The 19,195-nt window shown below is 35.0% G+C and overlaps 1 protein-coding gene across 2 annotated transcripts; it reads right to left on the bottom strand.

Annotated features, from left to right (window-relative positions):
• Window positions 1-3,845: 3,845 nt before the first annotated feature.
• On the bottom strand, window positions 3,846-17,768 carry LOC107560452 (neuronal acetylcholine receptor subunit beta-2-like). Of its 2 annotated transcripts, XM_016244643.1 has the most exons (7): window positions 17,659-17,768; window positions 17,429-17,548; window positions 7,113-7,258; window positions 6,983-7,027; window positions 6,787-6,896; window positions 4,638-5,589; window positions 3,846-4,041 (listed from the first exon to the last, which is right to left on the bottom strand). In XM_016244643.1, the coding sequence occupies exons 2-7, from the start codon at window positions 17,442-17,444 to the stop codon at window positions 3,895-3,897; spliced, it is 1,416 nt and encodes a 471-aa protein (XP_016100129.1). In that variant the 5' UTR covers window positions 17,445-17,548; window positions 17,659-17,768; the 3' UTR covers window positions 3,846-3,894. The 2 variants fall into 2 exon arrangements, with proteins under 2 accessions (XP_016100129.1, XP_016100127.1); XM_016244641.1 differs by lacking the exons at window positions 17,429-17,548; window positions 17,659-17,768 and adding an exon at window positions 16,164-16,560.
• Between the last annotated feature and the right edge of the window lie 1,427 nt (window positions 17,769-19,195).

Genomic DNA, 19,195 nt, shown 5'->3' with positions numbered 1-19,195 from the left:
CTGAAATAAAAGTGAAAATAAAATAAGTAAAATAAGTATATAGGTAATACACTGCAAAAAATGCTTTTCTAGCTTAGATCTTTAGTCTTGTTTCCAGCCAAAATATCTAAAAATTCTTAAATCAAGAAGGATTTTCTAGACAAGTAAAAATTATTGTCTTGTTTTCAGAAAAAACAAGTCGAATTGAAGTGAGTTTTTGCTTGAAACAAGCAAAATAATCTGCCAATGGGGTAAGAAAAATAATCTTGTTTTCTGTTTGAATTAAGATTATTTTTCTGGAAACAAGACAAAAGATCTAAGATAGAAAAGCATTTTTTGCAGTGTATAAAAGAAAATAAGTAAATAAAATAAGTGATTTTGTTTCAGTTAAATTATATTTCAAGTAACAAAAATGTGTTTTGTGGGGGGGGGGGTTATGGTTTTGGTTTAGGTTTAATAATAACCCTGCTGCATTTCTGCATCATATGCATTTTCTATAATTTTTCTCCATGAACAATTTTAAACTGTTTAAGATTGGGGGGAAAATCAATAAAATAAAAAATATAAATTATTATTATTATTATTAATAAACAGTTAATTTAGATGTTTCCACATGCAGCCCATTCTTAATTTCCAAGACAACACATTTTTACAGTTATGTTTGTGGTTACATATTTGCCATAGCCATACGTTAGTGGTCATGAGTTGTTTTTTCTCATCCTGAATTCATAAACAGAGAAGACAGAAAGATGTGCCATAAACAACTGAAATTTATGTGTGTGTGTGAGAGATTCAATATATGTCTTAACTAATAATTAATAGTTAATTCTAGTGGTTGGATTCTAACAAATTCTGTCAAACAAACAAATAAAGAACCACACTGGGAAAAGCCTGGTCATTCGTTTTTTATTTTTATGAGATTATGAGATATTTGAGAAAGAGCAGTGCTGAGAGGGGTGACTCAGCCTGCATAATAATAGCTGTCCTTATTTATTTTCCATAACCCTCAAAATCATTGGCTATATCTTTTGATAAATGTCCAGCATAACCACTTTTAAAGCCATCTAATACTGTGAATTATGAGGCACTTGGGCACCTATGCCTTTAGGCAGGTTTTAAATCAATAATATCAAACAGGCACGTCTGAGCCCTTATCAAGTAAATCACATTGCAAGGTGTACATGTAACAACAGTAAGCTGACGTCATCATTTTTTGATTAGTATTATTGAGAGGAACAAAGCCTTGGTGGTGCACTTTATTTGCAGGTTGGGTGATTATTATTACAAATTAGCTGTGTCGATGCATTAATAAAATGCATTTTGATGCTGACAGATTTCATGCAGAATTGAAATCTCACAATGAAGCAGGTTTTACGCATAGAACACATAATATACTCACATTCAGGCTCAAATCAGCTTGGATCACTACTGTGCTGAATATTAGTGTGTGTGTCTGTCCATTGCTTGAGCACATGAGATTAAATTAATACCTGCAGCATTTGCTGAGCAAATACATTTTCATCAAAATATGCTGAATTCCTATTAATTCAGTTTGCATAATTTAATGACAGAAAGAAATGGTACACCAATGGATTTTTGAGGGTGCACATGGTTTAAGATGCTCCAGCTCACAGGATCTCTGCACTGTTAATAATTAAGCATCCCATCATATTAGTCTTCTGAACAACAAAATCCTTTCAGAGAAAGAGCAAGGCAAAATAAAATCAGGAGAATGGGGAAAAAAGTTAAGGCAATATTTTCTATATATAGACTCAGATGCCACTAATGTATGCCTAATATACAGAGATATATTGGCTTCATAAGCCACTGGCTTTCAAAACCATGGACAGCTCTATCTGTTGTGTTTCAGCACCATGGACAGAGATCAACCCACAGTCATCAAAGTTGGGCTTCCAAATTAGATTTAAAAAAGGATGAATCTTTATGTTCGTCTTACCACATCCACATTTGGCATTATGATTTAATGGTTGCTGACTCACATTCTGTCCTGATTAGCTTCCTTCATCCGCACTGCATATGCATGTCTGCATGCATCTGCACATAGACTGCTGTCTTCAGAAGAGAGCAAAAAACAGATTTAAAATAACTTAAATATTCATACACTCCTTTAAATAATGCATCTCAGCCTCCATTTGCACACTCCCCTGACTGCACTGTCGCCACCTGTCAAATCAGCAGTCACAGTCATGATGAGTTAACATTGAAAAAGACTAAAAATATCTCTAGAGTCCACAGAAATTAACACAGCAAAAAGACACCCACAGCAAGTAGAAGTGGTGATTAAAGTGATAAGAAGATTAAAAGACCCCCTTCTGCATAGCAGATGCATGCTTTTTTTACTTACCAGTGTTGTGTGTTACAAGCAGTCATGTGGAAGCATAGAAAAATGTAGTTTCAGCAGATTCTTTCCTAAAGTCATTTTAGGGTTTTAATGACCCAGAGGTTTTTAAATGAATAGTTCACGCAAAAATTAACATTTGGTGAAAAAATGCTCACCCTCTGGCCATCCAAGATGTTGATGACTTTGTTTCTTCATCAGAACAGATATGGAGAAATTTAGCATTACATCACTTGCTCACCAGAGTCCAAACAGCTGATAAAAACATCCCAATGCACAAGTAATTCACACACCTCAAGGCCAATTAACTTCAATTACAACATCTTGCGAAGCAAAAAGCTGTGTTTGAAAAGCTGTGTTTAGAGTCCTCTATCTATAATATTGCTTTCTTAAGTGAAGAAGTCATCTCATCTGAATCAGGAGAGACGTGCACAGATCAAGCACCGTTTACAACCCAACACAGTTCTAAACAAATATTCATATGCTGCATATAAAACTTAGCTGTAATCACATTTCCTTGCCCTTATGACTCAATAATATATTGCAGCAATCATAATATACATTAGCAGCTACATTTATGTAAATTAAAGTGCAAAAGTGACAAAACTTTTGGATGGTTTTCATTTATTCTTAATACATCACATGATCATCGTAATAAAATAACATTATGATAATAATTACATATTAAGCACTTATCAATCATTCCAAGGACAGCACATCCAAAAATCTGTAAATGTCAATCAAAATGCTGTTGCAAGATGCTGTTCATGTAATGTTTAAACCATTCTAATAGTATAACAAGGGGGGGGGAAAGTGAAAATGTGTAATAAATAACATATGTAATAATGTGTGTATAGAATGTTAAGGTTTAAGATCTATATTCCAGTAAACAGCTTATTAATTGAATTAATATAATTACCCACATTGCTATTGAGCTATGATTGATGTTTTTAAAGACACAGTACATACTGTAGTCCTAATGTGTCAAAGCACCTTAAACACATTACAGGTCTATGATGAGTTTCTCTGATGTAAACAAGTGTTTTTTTACAGAATTGTGCAGATTTGAATACATCCTGCACACAAGCATTTGGAAATTTCAGAAAATTTGAATATGCTTCAGAAAAACAATCAGTTTTGACAAATCCAGTCAAGGGTAGTGTTGGTTTGGAGCCATTTTGGGATTTGGAGCTTCATTTTCTACGAGAGGTTAGAGAATGTTGAAGCCTCCAGGGCTAAATGTTGTGGTTGAATGACAGCTCTGAAGGGTTTTTGAGTTCAGGTCAGTGTTAGGGGCAGTTAAATATTCAGTGTATGTCCAGTATTGTGCTCTGACTAAACAGCATCTAAGAATTTTGTGCCATTGTGCACTGAATGGTGCACAGAGCTTAACGTGTATGAAATGTATCAGGTTTAAAGTCCATTGTTGTTGTTTTTTGCTACAATATTTATTGAAATGAGAAGGTTGTCATGTCAAGTTCGTGATAAGAGTAGATTGTGCATTAAAAATAAACAGCCATGTGGGTTGGGTTGTAGCTGGTCTGACTTTATGTGATCTACAAATCATCAGTGGCGGGTGTGATATAGCTCTTGAAAAGTGGCTGCATAAAGAGGCCGACGGTTCCTACAACACACACTAAAACAAAGATCCACAGAAACAGACGGTCAATCACCATAGCCACATATTTCCAGTCCTCGATGATCTGTGAGAAAGAGAGAACATGCAGATTTATTTGAATTTATGTGTGATATAAGTGCACTACCATTCAAAAGTTGTCATTTTTTTTATGAAGTCTCTTTTGTTCACCAAGGCTGCATTTATTTAAACAAAAAACAGTAAAAACAGTAATCTTGTGATATATATATATTTTTTTTTTTTTTTTATGCAATTTTTTTTAAAGCTGAATTCTCAGCATCTTTACTCCAGTCTTCAGGGTCACGTGATCCTTCAGAAATCATTCTAATATGCTGATTTGGTGCTCAAAAAACAGTTGTGCTGCTTAATATTTTGTGGAAACTGTGACCAACTTTTTTCAGGATTCTTTGATGAATGGAAAGTTCCAAAAAAACATTTGAAAGATAATTTTGTTTTGTAACAATGCTGAAAAAATTTATTTTTAAATTGTACTATTTTTTTCTGTCATATGAAAACATTTAAAATTGCAATTATTTGACAAGTAGTCAATTATAAATAAATAGTATAAATAAATATATACAAAATATAATTTGATTGATATATATAAAAGTATAAAAATACACAAATTCAGTTTATTTAAGTGAAACTCAATCCAGCACTCACCCCTTCATCATCATCCTCATTTTTCAACTTGTCAGCGATATATCGGACCCCCTTCACAGCCTCCTCCATGTCTGCAGAGCACTTTACCGACATTCGCTTACGAAATTCTGTGTTTTCCTGCAACTCGTCAGGTCTCCAACCAATGTGCTTGGCATCTTCATTGACAAAGAAGGTGGAATCAGTCTCATCCGCCTCACTTTTTGCTGGGAGATCAGATGAAGAGCACTGCTGGTGCTTCCTGCGAAATTTGTTGGACTCTCCCGGTCGTCGCATGAATAGAAAAGCAGGCAAACGGAACACAAAGTAGTATTTGACCCATTTGGGCATTGTGTGTGTGCTTGGGGAACGATGGTGCACGTTTAGCACACACACACTTGTAACAATTGAAAAAGTCACCAAGACCATGGAGAACATCAAGTACTTTCCAATGAGGGGCACAGCGAGTGAGGTCGGTGGTACGATTTTGGAAATAAGCAAGAGGAACACAGTTAAGGCCAGAAGAACAGAAATACACAAAGTCATCTTCTCCCCACAGTCTGACGGTAGGTAAAAAACTAAGATGGCCAGTGAAGTGATGAGAACACATGGGATGATTAAGTTAATGGTGTAGAACAGCGGTTTACGTCTGATGATAAAATCATACGTTATATCCAAATATGTGGCGTCATTAGGGTCTTCGTTTTTGCGACCAGGCAACGAGACAATATCCCACTCACCACTTGGCTTGAAGTCATCTCGGCTGGCAAAGTCCGAAAGCAAGATGAGGTCGATTTCTGTGTGGTCATAAGTCCATGAGCGGAACTTGAGTGTGCAGTTTTGCTGGTCAAAGGGGAAGTCCCGGACCTCAATTTTACAGGCACTTTTATAAATGGCTGGTGGTAGCCAGGCAACCTCACCGTTATTTGACACAACCGCATTGGAGTAGAAAGACACTTCATATGTCCCATCAGCACTAAATAATGACAAACACATTTAAATTAGTTGTTTTAAATACAAAAAGCAAAGTATCCTATTGTGCTTGTGTGCATAATAAAGTGCATAATAAAGGTGAAAGTTGAAGCTGATACTCTTATCCTGAGTGCCAGCTCAACATCATGCAAAAAAACACTGTCATTCTAATCTCAGTCTCAATTCCTGAGATTAACGCAGTAACTCTGTCCTTGGTAAAGGTGAAACCCCCTCCAAATCCTGCATTGACGCAGCATTATAATAAAAGTCTCCTGCTGCAACCTGTATTTTTTGTAAGGATTCAACCTTTGAATAAATAAAGCCTTTTCTAAATTATTTAAAGGGGTAGTTCAGCAGAAAATGAACACTCTGTCATAATTTACTCCAAACCTGTATGACTTTCTTCTACAATACACAAAAGGAGATATTTTTTTTTTTAAAGTGTATTGTTCTTGTCCATACAATAAAAGTCCATGAGGTCCAGTGTGGTTTTGGACCCCATTGACTTTCAGTGTATCAACAAAAATAGTTGAAATAATGACAGAATTTTCATTTTTGCATAAACTATTGCTTTATGTTTTTACAAGTCAAAATAAAATCTGAACAAAATATTTTTCTTTACTAGAAAGTTTCTCACTTGTTGTACAGAACAATGTCAGGCAGCCATATATGCTGGGAAGGAAGGCGCACTTTTCTTATCCCTTCATACTCCTCTGGATCCCACATCAACCGGTAATCATTCCATACCTGCAAATGACACACACCTTAGAAAGACTTTTATTAATAATAATAATAATAATACAACCCAAACACAAAAGTTCCACTGTTCATACCTGGGTGAGCCAACAGTTGGTGGTCATGATCTGCTCTCTCTCATTCTGAAATACAAACATTAATTATTTAAAGGGGTAGTTCAGCAGAAAATGAACACTCTGTCATAATTTACTCCAAACCTGTATGACTTTCTTCTACAATACACAAAAGGAGATATTTTTAAAAAAAAAAGTGTATTGTTCTTGTCCATACAATAAAAGTCCATGAGGTCCAGTGTGGTTTTGGACCCCATTGACTTTCAGTGTATCAACAAAAATAGTTGAAATAATGACAGAATTTTCATTTTTGCATAAACTATTGCTTTATGTTTTTACAAGTCAAAATAAAATCTGAACAAAATATTTTTCTTTACTAGAAAGTTTCTCACTTGTTGTACAGAACAATGTCAGGCAGCCATATATGCTGGGAAGGAAGGCGCACTTTTCTTATCCCTTCATACTCCTCTGGATCCCACATCAACCGGTAATCATTCCATACCTGCAAATGACACACACCTTAGAAAGACTTTTATTAATAATAATAATAATAATACAACCCAAACACAAAAGTTCCACTGTTCATACCTGGGTGAGCCAACAGTTGGTGGTCATGATCTGCTCTCTCTCATTCTGAAATACAAACATTAACATATTACAAAAAGTGATTTAATAAAATGTGCCATGTGTGGCAGCTTTTCATGTTCCAACTACCCACCACACTGATGAGCTGGGCAAGGGACACTTGGATTGCAATGGTGACCTGCTGGCTCTTGTTGACTGCCGGACGGATCAGCTTGTTGTATCGGTCAGGGGAGAGTAAATAGTTTACTAAACGTTCCTCCACCTCGGCACACCATACAGCTGAAAACCAGACATTAACATGTTAAAAATGTAGGTTTTGAATTTGAATGGAAGAAATGGTTTACTTGGGATTTATTTAAATAACTTTTGTAACACTATCAATACACTCATGATGCAAAATTAACACAAAATTTATAAATGAACACAAGTGACAAATTGGGGTAAAACTGGGTTTTTGTTCAGTAAATACTGACCAGTATTTTTTTAAGGAAATAATGCATGGTTTAAATATATATATATATATATATATAAATAAACCCTAGGGCTGTGTTAAAAACCATTTACCTAATTTGGTGTCCCTGGTCAAAAATGACTGTTTCTCATTATGCTATATTATTAACAAACCTTGGATTTAATATTTTTGTCAAACTGTTTTCTTTCAGTTAGCACAAGTTTTGTAGGCATCATTGACCTGAGCTTATGCACCTCTTTTTTTTTTTTACTGAGGTCAGAACAATGATGCCTTCGATCAATCAGTTATAATGCATGGTTTATATATATATATATATATATATTAATAAACCCTAGGGCTGTGTTAAAAACCATTTACCTAATTTGGTGTCCCTGGTCAAAAATGACTGTTTCTCATTATGCTATATTATTAACAAACCTTGGATTTAATATTTTTGTCAAACTGTTTTCTTTCAGTTAGCACAAGTTTTGTAGGCATCATTGACCTGAGCTTATGCACCTCTTTTTTTTTTTTACTGAGGTCAGAACAATGATGCCTTCGATCAATCAGTTCCATAAAGAAATACAAAACCTGTGGAAATGTAAAAGAAAAGAAACTCATAAATAGATTGAATCCAATAACAAGAATAAAAAGAAATATACAAGCAATTTTTTGTAGGCCTGTCATTTTTGACCACTAACACCACAAGTGTAACAAGGTGGGGGGAAAACATCCCAAAAAGTAAATAAATTATAAAAAAATAAATAGTGACGCTGTTATAACCTGTGTGAGCAAAATCCAATGAAATAACATTAACTAGCATTTTTGGGGAAAAAGAAAATGACTTAAAATTGTTAAAAGGATAATATTTTTGAATTCTTAAAAAATATTTTAACAAACCTTACCAACCCCAAATTTTTGAAGGGTAGTTGTAACTTTAAAAAAAGAGAGAAAAAAAATCTAAACTTTCCAAAACTCACTGACTGCTGTGTGTCTTCTAACAGCTTTTACATTAAAGAAAAATTGACCAACAAAAGTTTAACAAAGGAGTTATTTTCTACTATTTGGGGAAAAAGAAAATGACTTAAAATTGTTAAAAGGATAATATTTTTGAATTCTTAAAAAATATTTTAACAAACCTTACCAACACCAAATTTTTGAAGGGTAGTTGTAACTTTAAAAAAAGAGAAAAAAAAAATCTAAACTTTCCAAAACTCACTGACTGCTGTGTGTCTTCTAACAGCTTTTACATTAAAGGAAAATTGACCAACAAAAGTTTAACAAAGGAGTTATTTTCTACTATTGTTATAACTCCAGAACCAAATAAAAACAGCTAGATAAATACATGGTCATATGCACAGATCTATATTTTAAGGAAATAACATGAACAAGTTTCATGGCCAATAAAAATATTTTATGACTATAAGATTTTCTATTTACTTGTTATTGGCACATGTAACAAAAGGGTAATTTTGAACACTATACAGAGGTCAAAAAGTAAGTTTCAGAAAGAAGAAAAGAGAAAGTCCAAAACTCTACTGGTGTTTCTGTGCCGCTGTCTCTAAGGGACAGCAAGTCAGGACAAATGACATCACTATGTGGACAAGCAGTGCACTGCGGGGACAGTGAGTACAGAGACTACAAGATTAAAGTTGACAGTAGAAGCACTGGGGCAGCAGTCTGCATTCAACACACAATCACCCAGCCTGTGCTCAGAGACATACTCCATCTGAATAACAGCTCAACAAGTACAGCTAAAACATGTGACAAATTAAATGAATGCCATGATAGGCCATTTTGGGAGCCATTTGAACAAGCGAAGCAGAACCAATCTGAAACTCTCCAAGAACTGCCCAAAGCTGAGAGTGAAAGTTTTCGTACTCAACAATCTTTTGAGAACACATTTTTGGAGACTATTATTCAAAACGGCAGAGATTGAATTGACTGTGTATGTACACAGATAATTGTACACAGATAAAATAACAATTTATTAACTTCTAAATTCACGTTTCCTTAATGTCCATTCATTGCTTTATGACCCATCTTAATGATGTATTCTGTATTTCGTTTCTCAGCAAATAGTGATATATCAAATTAATCCACAAATCTTATAATTAACTCATTTATTCAACTGACAGCCCTACTACAAATATTCCTGCAAAAAAAAAAATCAGTTTTATTAATCTCTCTATGCGCATTGTAGAGTCTGGACCAATCAGACACACCATTTTTCATTTGACTTAACAAATCAGTTATTCATTAGATTAACAAATTGTCACAGACCCCTGACCCAATAAACATACTGGATGCCAGGATGTCTGCGAACGACACCAGGCCCCTGGTCACCATAGCAACCAATGCTGATATCACTGGTTTTATTGCCCAAAGGAATGTGGGTAGAGAAAATCACTACATTTTCCATAGGAAGAGACACAATGCACAGTAAAAATGGACTCTTCTCTAATTAATTCATAGGAAAACCTTTCTTTGAATGAACACACATATCCTTCAGGTCATTGTGTGTGTTGCCTTTTATATTGTATACTGTTTATGCAGGCTTATGATGGAACCACTTGTTCCTGTCATCTTACCTATATGTAATCCTACCATGTTTAGTATCTATGAATTCGTCTTCTGATGATCTAAACGAGAGTGTATATTATATGTTGGTACATAGGCAATATATTAGTGTTCTGAGAATCTTTAGTAATTTCGATTCAAGTTCCATATGCAAACTACCATGCTTTCACACAAGGGGTCATAAAACTCCCCAGTATTTCCAAACTCCCGCTTGGGATTTCAGCCTTTCTCATTGGACAAGCCCATCTTGAGAGGCGTGAATCTTCTCAGACCTTAAAGGCCTCACATCAGTGACCCGCCTCTAGGCTGCGGTTCGGTTAGATTCTAAGATGAGGACATGAGCTAGAACGCTTCTGCAACCCGCTAAGTTCGTGCCAGGCTTCGGCCTTGACTTTCCATTCACCGGGATTTTCTGACTCAAACTGGTTCTTTTTCCATCAACCAACTTCAGCAAAGATCAACTTGAGCCTTCAGATTGCATCAAGCTTCTCTTTCAGACAGACAAGACGTGCAAGTATCAAACTTAGTCTTATTAATTGATACATTAGGTATCATTTGCACCTTTTTACAAAGGTGTGTTTGAACTAAGAATCTGATGTTTCCTTCAGGCTGTAGATCTGCTGAATATCAAATGGTACGATATTTTTATTTCTCTTCTTTTTACTGCCTAAACTTTAACTCCTTTTCCTATACCAACTGTATGCGTGTGTGTATGTGTATGTTAGACTAGTTTAAGTGTTTATGTAGTTAATAAAGTCTTATTTGTATCACACTTGACGTTGTTCATTGTTTGCTCATAACTGGAGTCCCTTAATCATGCAGATTTATGCTACAGGCTCTGTGTAGAATTGTACAGTAAGAAAGTTATTTCCCTTAACCAGGAAATTAACGTTCTTAGAATTGACAGACAGCTGACCCTGAGAGGTCAAGTAAATACTTACAGCGGATCTAAATATTTATAATTAATTATAACTAGTTATGATTAATTATTGATATTTCCCCTTGAGCTGATTCGCTACAGCATATTGATGCTACCTATGGTTAACGTCTCTTTTAAATGTCAAATTTCATTATCCCTTCAAAAGAATTAACACATCCATTATTATGAATCCAGACAGTTACATAATGAGCCCCATTCATCTGTAAATAAGATGCACCGAAGCAACAATCCTCATGATTCACAGACAGCATGCAGAGGGTCACAGAAGCCCTATGCCACATCTCTCATTAAGACCCCATGGGGACGATCATTCTTTAATGCCAAACATGAGTCAGCTGTTCAGCCCATCACTGCCCCATCAGCACACATTCTCTTTATCACAAGCTCTCATATTACAGCATATAGGCCTCTCACGACAACAACTTTTTGTTGTGCGATATATCGCCCCAGAAATAATTGCGATAAGCGCTATTATTGTCATTTAAAATACAATTTTATGCCACTGAATATATAATCATAACGTAACAGCATAATAATGCAGGATGGCCTACACACTTCCAAATGACAACAAACTTTTAATTTTTAAGAATATTTAGATCATGGAAATTAAGTATCAAAATATTAGATACCTTAAAAACCTGAATAAATAGTAAATAAAAATTTTCTAACAAAAAGTGCAAAGTAACAAGTAGAAAAAAAGAAAAATGCACAAATAACTTGTATGGAGATTTTTCCATCAACAGATTTTTTCAGATTTGTAAATTAAGGGTGCGCACTACTGCTGAAAAACACATTCATTGCTTAGCAGTCAGATGTCCGTATGCACAAAGACACAGATCCCTAAACAAGACCATATCTGCAGATGAAACTTTTTTTGTAGAAGCATTTTTTAAATTTGAACTAGGACCTCATGACTACACCACTTTATGTACGAAAAGTTGCAAAAGACACAGGCGCAAGTGGAATGTACAAAACATGGTGAAATAATTTTTTTAAGTAAATATAATAGGCAATATATTAATATCCTTAAATTATTGAGTCATGTACATATATTGCGCGATAAGTCGATATATTAATTATTGTGACAGGCCTAACAGCATATAAAAGCAGAGTCTGACCGTAATTATCATAATGAGGGTTTAGTGAGCAAAATGATATGGCCATAAATGAACACTACAAAACACAGAGGTAACCATGTTAGTTTTCAGTTGTTTCATGTTACGCATTATGGGCAACATATTGGAACATCTTCTAGTCAGTAATAATCAGATTACTAGAAGATATTTTAATTTGACAAAAAAATTATAATAATTTTGAAGAAAGTGTTTTTTTGTTGGTTTGTTTACTTGCATATTCAAAACATATAAGTACAGTATAATATAACTGTTATGTAAAAATATATATAACCTATTAAGCCTTTTTAGTTCTTGATGAGCAATTCTGTATGGAAGTATTACTAGTATTACTAGAAGTAATTCTAGTCAGAATTGCAAGAGGTAGGCTCAGAATTATGAGAAACCAAGAAAACCATGAGTTCATACTTCGCAATTCTGACTTTCTTTTCAAACAAAAGTCCACTATAAAGTCAGAATTGCAGGAAAAATTAATTGGGAAATAAAAAGTCACGATTACTTTTTTATACGATGGCAGAAACGGGCTTCCATAGTTTCTGCTTCCGAGTTAAAAATTTAAAAAGTCACTGCAACTATTTATCTCAAGTGTGTTTATATTTCTTGTAATTGTTACTAACAGTTTTGACTTCTCCTAAATTCTCCCAATTGTGACTCACAATTGCGACTTTATATCTCAACTTTTTATTTATGCTTAATTTCACAATATGCATTCATTCATTCATTCATTCATTTAGGTGGCTTCCATAATTATGAAAGAATGCAAACTGTTCTCAACACCAGTGTGTTTGAACAATCTATTAGTCTGGAAAAAACAAGACTTATTTACTTATTTTTTTTAAAACAGTAAAAGGTTGAATTCGTATATATCTCAAAGTTTAAGTATAAAAAACATTTTACTGTAATATCAGATGTTTTTTCTCCAAACTCTGTATGAAGGAACGCACATTGGGAGGTGCAACTGAACTGTCAATCAGTGTACTTCCTTTCTTAGAGCAACTGCTTCCAACTGAGACTCCACTACAGTGAAGATTGCATTCATTAATTAATTAACACATTACCCAATATAATAATAATAACACACAAAAAAACTGTATACTAATGGTTCGAGATTATAACATCTTCAGCATAAACACACTGTCTTGTTTAAAATGACTGTTTAGTATGGTGGATGCTGTCTAGAGTGGTGACTAATATTTGTGGAAACCCCTATGATAAAAGTGTTACTAAACCCCTGACTTAATCAGACAAGCCCCATGTCCTGCTTCAGGGCTCTTCACAAAAATACACGCACTCCTAAACAACCAAGGCAGGACTGGGGCTTGGAAAGAAAAACACACTTGGACCATCTCAAAATTATACAAAACAACACACACACACACACACACACACTCACAGTTGCATGCACTGAGCTTTTCCAGCCCGGTGCACTTCAACTCTGTGAATAATTCAGCTGCACTAAAATATAACCTGCCTCATCACACAGACAGCAGTAACAGATACACACCAACACAGACAAACACACACAGACCTAGTCTGCAGAGTACTTTACTAGGCATACAAAATAATAACATAGCATTCAATATTAGCACTAGTACACCGACTTACACATAAACACTTCTAAGTTAAATACAACTATGCTCTTCTGTTTTGACAGCTTAACCAGTGTATCAGTGTTTGAGTGGCATAAATATCCACCAACTAAATTATTAAAAGCTACTCCATCTGCAGCCAAGCTCCACTGCATCAAACATCTTACCCAAATACATATACACATATTCACTAGCTATGGCCCAACAGTTACCCTAGTGCCGCAATTTCAGTATGTGAGAGAGTCAAATCCACTTCATGCTACCCTTCACCTCTAAAAGAGAGTGTTTCGGTCTTTCTCTCACCCTCGCTCCGATGCTTTCTTTCTGCTGAAGGCTTTTCCCCACATTTCAGTTTTCATTAGTTTAAGAATCTGAGACTGTGTGGGGGTTTTAGTATGTATATCACACTTTTTCTGGAATCCCAGAACATATTTTCACAATTCCTACAGAGACTGAACCCCCATTATTGCACATTGATGGCTTGTTAATCACTTATTCTTTTCAACATATTGGGATTATGTAGCCTAGCTTCCATTTATTGGGCAGAGCATGTTGTTTCAAGCCTTTTTGAGGTCTTAATGTGTTAATACTTTAATACTATACTACATTTATTCAAATATAATATTTTTATTCAGTAAGAATGCATTAAACTGATCAAAAGTGACTGTAAAAACATTTATAATGTTAAAAAATATATATATAATAAATGCTGTTTTTAACTTTATATTTAACAAAGAATCCTGAAAAAAATGTATCACAGTTTCCGCAAACATATTGAGCGGCAAAACTGCTTTCAAAATCGATAATAATAATGGGAAATGTTTCTTGAGCACCAAATAAGCATATTAGGATGATTTCTGAATGATTATGTGACAAATAAGACTGGAGTAATGTCTGCTGAAAATTCAGCTTTGCCACCACAGGAATAAATTACATTTTAAAATATTTTGTAATAATATTTCACAATATTTTTTTTATTGTTTTTAGTGAGTGTATGAGTGGAAATACTTCAGCAATAAAAAGCATTAATGGAAGCACTGATACAGGGATCAATACTGCTAATGGCAAATCACAAGAGTTGGAAATGTAGCCCAGTCCTTATCCACAGCTTATACAAGAGCTTACTTTACTTTTTGTTAGAATTCAATGTGTAATAAAAAAAAGTAATTAGTAATAGAGTTCACTTAAAACACTGCCTCTATACACCACAAAAAAGCAGCTCTTTTTGCTTCAGCCAGTCGTAATATATTTGTGCAATATGCAACTGCTTCGATAATACATGCAAGCTATAAAACGAGTCAATTTAGGCATTTATTGACAAAATATATTCAATGGAGTTCTGTGCACAAACAAGACTTCAATAAAAGCTGTCCTTCACAGCAACAAGCTATTCTGAAGTCTAGGTTTATTCTGTATGTGTGTGCGTGCACACATTCATGAACGTGTTTAAGAGACCCTCTCTGCAGCTCTGACTCACTGAGCAAAAGATCTAATCAGAGTTATGACAGAGTTAGCATAAGTATGAAACAGACACTCTAATACTGTATAATACTGTATAGCATATGCTCATGTTTCCCTTCACTACTACATGGAGATCAAGAAAACATATGGCTATGCAACCATGATGAAGGGTCTATTCTAAATACCAATTGATTGTAAATTATCTAATAGCTATTTCATGTTCAGAGTGAAACTGATCAATGATTTTTAAGTAATAAAGTCATCCTTCATACTCAATGAAACATGATGCACTCACAAAAGACTCTGCTGTGTGGGCACTGAAGTGATTCTTCACAGTTGGAAACAGATCTGTGAGTGAAGTGAGCTATGGGACACAGAGAACGTGCCATTATGTGAACTGACCCAATTTAACCCCTTTAATCCCACTGCTTACAGGTCTAAAGAGACTTCCTGATGTATTTTGCAATGAGTTGTCAACTATAAATTAAAGTACAAGTTGTATTGATTTCATGTGAATCTTTTTCATGTCTAGTGTAAATAAAATAGTCACATAACCAGAGCTATTTCATTCTTGTTTTCCCTTCTGAAATCAAAGCGTCAGAAAAGCATGCACTACCTCCGATAATACAGTTGCAACCACCATATTTTGTACATATATTATTTAGAAAGAGCTATTAATTTAATAAATTATTATAAATTCAATGAAATTGATCTAGCTCAAGTCTCATAACATATTAAGACCAGTCAGTCTTAAATAACTGATTGATTTACATTATAACAATTTATATTGATTCAATTAAATAAATAATCCATTTCCCCCGTAATAAATTTTTTTTCAATGCTCTTATTTAACAATTTATGACTGACACATCTTGACTGGTTATTGTGTCTAGACGTAAAACACACTTTACCTAGCCTTTTAACAAACAAAAAAAGACGTATTAAACTGTTAAGAGTGTTATTTTTGATGATAAAGTAATTGATTATTGAAAGTAGCACACATCAATGGGAAAAAGAGCTGCATGCTTACTCGCCACAGTGAGCACTAGTCCAAACCAAAGTCCTGAAGCCATCGGAGCTGCCATCTCCTGAACGAGCCCCTCCGTCCACACTTGCACCAACTGACAGGCAAAGATCGCGCCTTTACAGGTCCATTTCCCCCGCACACTTCATGACAGTCCCTGGCTGCGACTAAGACAAACTGATTTGAGTACTACGCGACGAGTTATCCAGGGCTTCTTAAGCCCCCAGATTGTGAAACTTCAAACATGTCTTACGTCTGAAGAGCGGTTCGGTTACGTTGCTTTTCAGAGATAACAAACACGAGCGTTATGTTAAAAGATCTTCGGGATTTTCTCTTTGCACGCGAACTGACTCACGCGCTCTCGGCAGACTATGCTATGCGCTTCTCTTGCGCGCGAGGGAGACTTGACATCCGCGAGCGTAATCAAGCCATCAACTTATGTAATAACAAGTCTTCTACCACTTAAATACATGTTACAGTCTCCAGGGCATATTATTAAAAATATGCCAGCAATCCATTTGTCTTTCCCATTCCATGTCGAATGACATCGATTTTAATGTCACTTTAAATATTACACAATTTTAGAGAGAGAGCAGGTGTCGATGGCCCAGTGTGATAAGTGATCACATAAATTATGATAATTACAGGATCAACTGCACATGGTTAAAAGAACTGTAAATTGCCTCTGTGTCTTGCGTGGGAATTTGGCTAGGTGTGCGTCAAGGGGGAGGAGAGTTTGCTGGTTGACTGTGTGTGTGTTCTGCGCCACTGAGCATAAGACAACAACAGTCTTAAGACACTCTTAAAAATAAAGATGCCATAGAAGAACCTTTTTGTCTAAATGGTTCCATAAAGAACCTTCAACATCTGAAGAACCTTTCTGGAATTGCTTTGCTTTATTCTTAGCACAATAAAGGATATGACAAATCATATATCAATGTGTGGAGCAAATCTGAATGTGTGACTGCATACACATAAACATACCTACATTCCCGCCATTTACATATTGCCCTTTTCTGACTGTCTGCAGCATGAAGTCTGGTTCGCCATCCGTCTCATGCTCCAATTCCCCCAATAGGAGGTGTTTGGGGACAAAAAGCAGACTGCAGTATAAAGATTTAAACAGTAAACGCTAACAGACATTAGCTCACCATTCAGATGCCTTATGTTTAATTGCTTTGCTTTATTCTTAGCACAATAAAGGATATGACAAATCATATATCAATGTGTGGAGCAAATCTGAATGTGTGACTGCATACACATAAACATACCTACATTCACCGCCATTTACATATTGCCCTTTTCTGACTGTCTGCAGCATGAAGTCTGGTTCGCCATCCGTCTCATGCTCCAATTCCCCCAATAGGAGGTGTTTGGGGACAAAAAGCAGACTGCAGTATAAAGATTTAAACAGTAAACGCTAACAGACATTAGCTCACCATTCAGATGCCTTATGTTTACACATCAAAAGCACTCATCCATGTTCTTACACAGCATTTACCTAACACATATCCAGGATAAAGCACTTTAATCTTCAGCATCTGTTGGGTGATGGTTACTAACTTCAGTCATCTGATCTCCAGAAGGTGAAAATTGCTCCATTCATCTTTGCTTGGGCTGAACACGCAAAGCCAAATGCATCTAGCTGAGAAAAAAATAAATAAAGCAATTCACTGTTTTAAAATAGTCTTTACAAAAACATTAATAATATTGCACAAACCTTTCAAACCATGTATGAAAATATGTAAGTAATTAAATATTGTTTTTAACTCTAACTGAACAGTGTACATTGATTGTTGCACTTTACAAGTTCATTCCTCTCTTTTAGTCTTGTGGTGAGCACAAGGCTGGTATAAATCCTTGCCAATAACCAGGCCAATCATTTATCAGAGGTCGAGAGGTCGATCATCACTACAATCATAGTAAAGATTCTCACTCTGGTCTTTACATTTTTGTGTAACACATTCTACTATACAACTATACAGGTTTTTTTATTATTAGCTTAAAATAAACCACGTGTAAGATCTGCTAATAAACAAACCACAGCATGTGGAAAAAGGTGCTTAATTTGGAAGAATGCTACAGGGAATGAAAAACACAGGTGAACGCGAAATCTACCAAAAGAGTGATACAAATAAAAACATAAAGTGGTTTCACGAAGAAGTCGAATTTCTGCCCAATTCATAAACAGTCCATTTATTTGCACACATTAAGGTTTGTTTACTTTCGCATGGTGTGGCATATTTAGGTCTATAGCGGCATCTTGTGGTGAACTGTATACAGTCCAGGAAGGCTGAACTCCCAACCCGAAAACAAGGATTTAGAGTTTGATCTTACTGTCACTTTGAAGGTTTTTATATATATGACCTTTTAAGCATATTAGTATAGATGTTTTAAATCTAAGCCCAACATTAACCAGTTGGAAAATGTAAAACTCTATAAGCCATAAATTGATTTCACTTTTAGATCATTATAAGCTAATTTGAAAAAGCCTCACTTTTATTTAATAAATCGAATTTATTTATTTATTTATTTGTTTGTTTGTTTGTCCTTCCCAGTTCCTGAATATACTCAACTGACAGCCGATGACTTTTGAAGCATTTGGTAAATTATTTATTTTTATTTTATTTTTGGTGGAAACTACGCGTTTCAGCCAAACTAGGCTTTGAATAAATACATATTTCCAAGTGTTTAAGATTTAGCAGCATTGTTCCAAACACAGAACAACATTTTTCTGTTATGTATATTTTATGAAATTATATATATAATCAATAATTATTTTAATGTCCATTTTAATGTTATATTTATAGCTTTCCCAGACCCCCAGTCCTTTATCTTGGTATCAGGGCTGCGTTCAGCCCCAACAAAACGGTGCAAAACGTTTTTAAGCGGAAACGGTGGTGCGTTGAACACTGTTCTGATGACTCAAGAGTTGCAACTATGGCAGCTGAGAAGGCCATTCTTTGTGTTCTTTTTGAAGAATTTTCGGAGCCTGATGAAATCGGTATAAATACGTGTTTAATACTGCAAAATACGCT

This window comes from Sinocyclocheilus grahami, unplaced genomic scaffold (assembly GCF_001515645.1).
Source record: "Sinocyclocheilus grahami isolate Dianchi unplaced genomic scaffold, SAMN03320097.WGS_v1.1 scaffold727.1, whole genome shotgun sequence".
In the NCBI taxonomy this organism is placed as follows: Eukaryota; Metazoa; Chordata; class Actinopteri; order Cypriniformes; family Cyprinidae; genus Sinocyclocheilus; species Sinocyclocheilus grahami.
This window is presented reverse-complemented; position numbering and strand designations above follow the sequence as displayed.

Excerpts from the sequence above, each read along its gene's own strand:
- LOC107560452 (XM_016244641.1), bottom strand. The coding sequence starts at position 16,218 with ATGGCAGCTCCGATGGCTTCAGGACTTTGGTTTGGACTAGTGCTCACT. Across the intron at positions 7,028-7,112 it reads TTGCCCAGCTCATCAGTGTG|AATGAGAGAGAGCAGATCAT; the intron begins GTGGGTAGTTGG and ends TTTGTATTTCAG. Across the intron at positions 6,897-6,982 it reads CCAACTGTTGGCTCACCCAG|GTATGGAATGATTACCGGTT; the intron begins GTATGAACAGTG and ends TGTCATTTGCAG.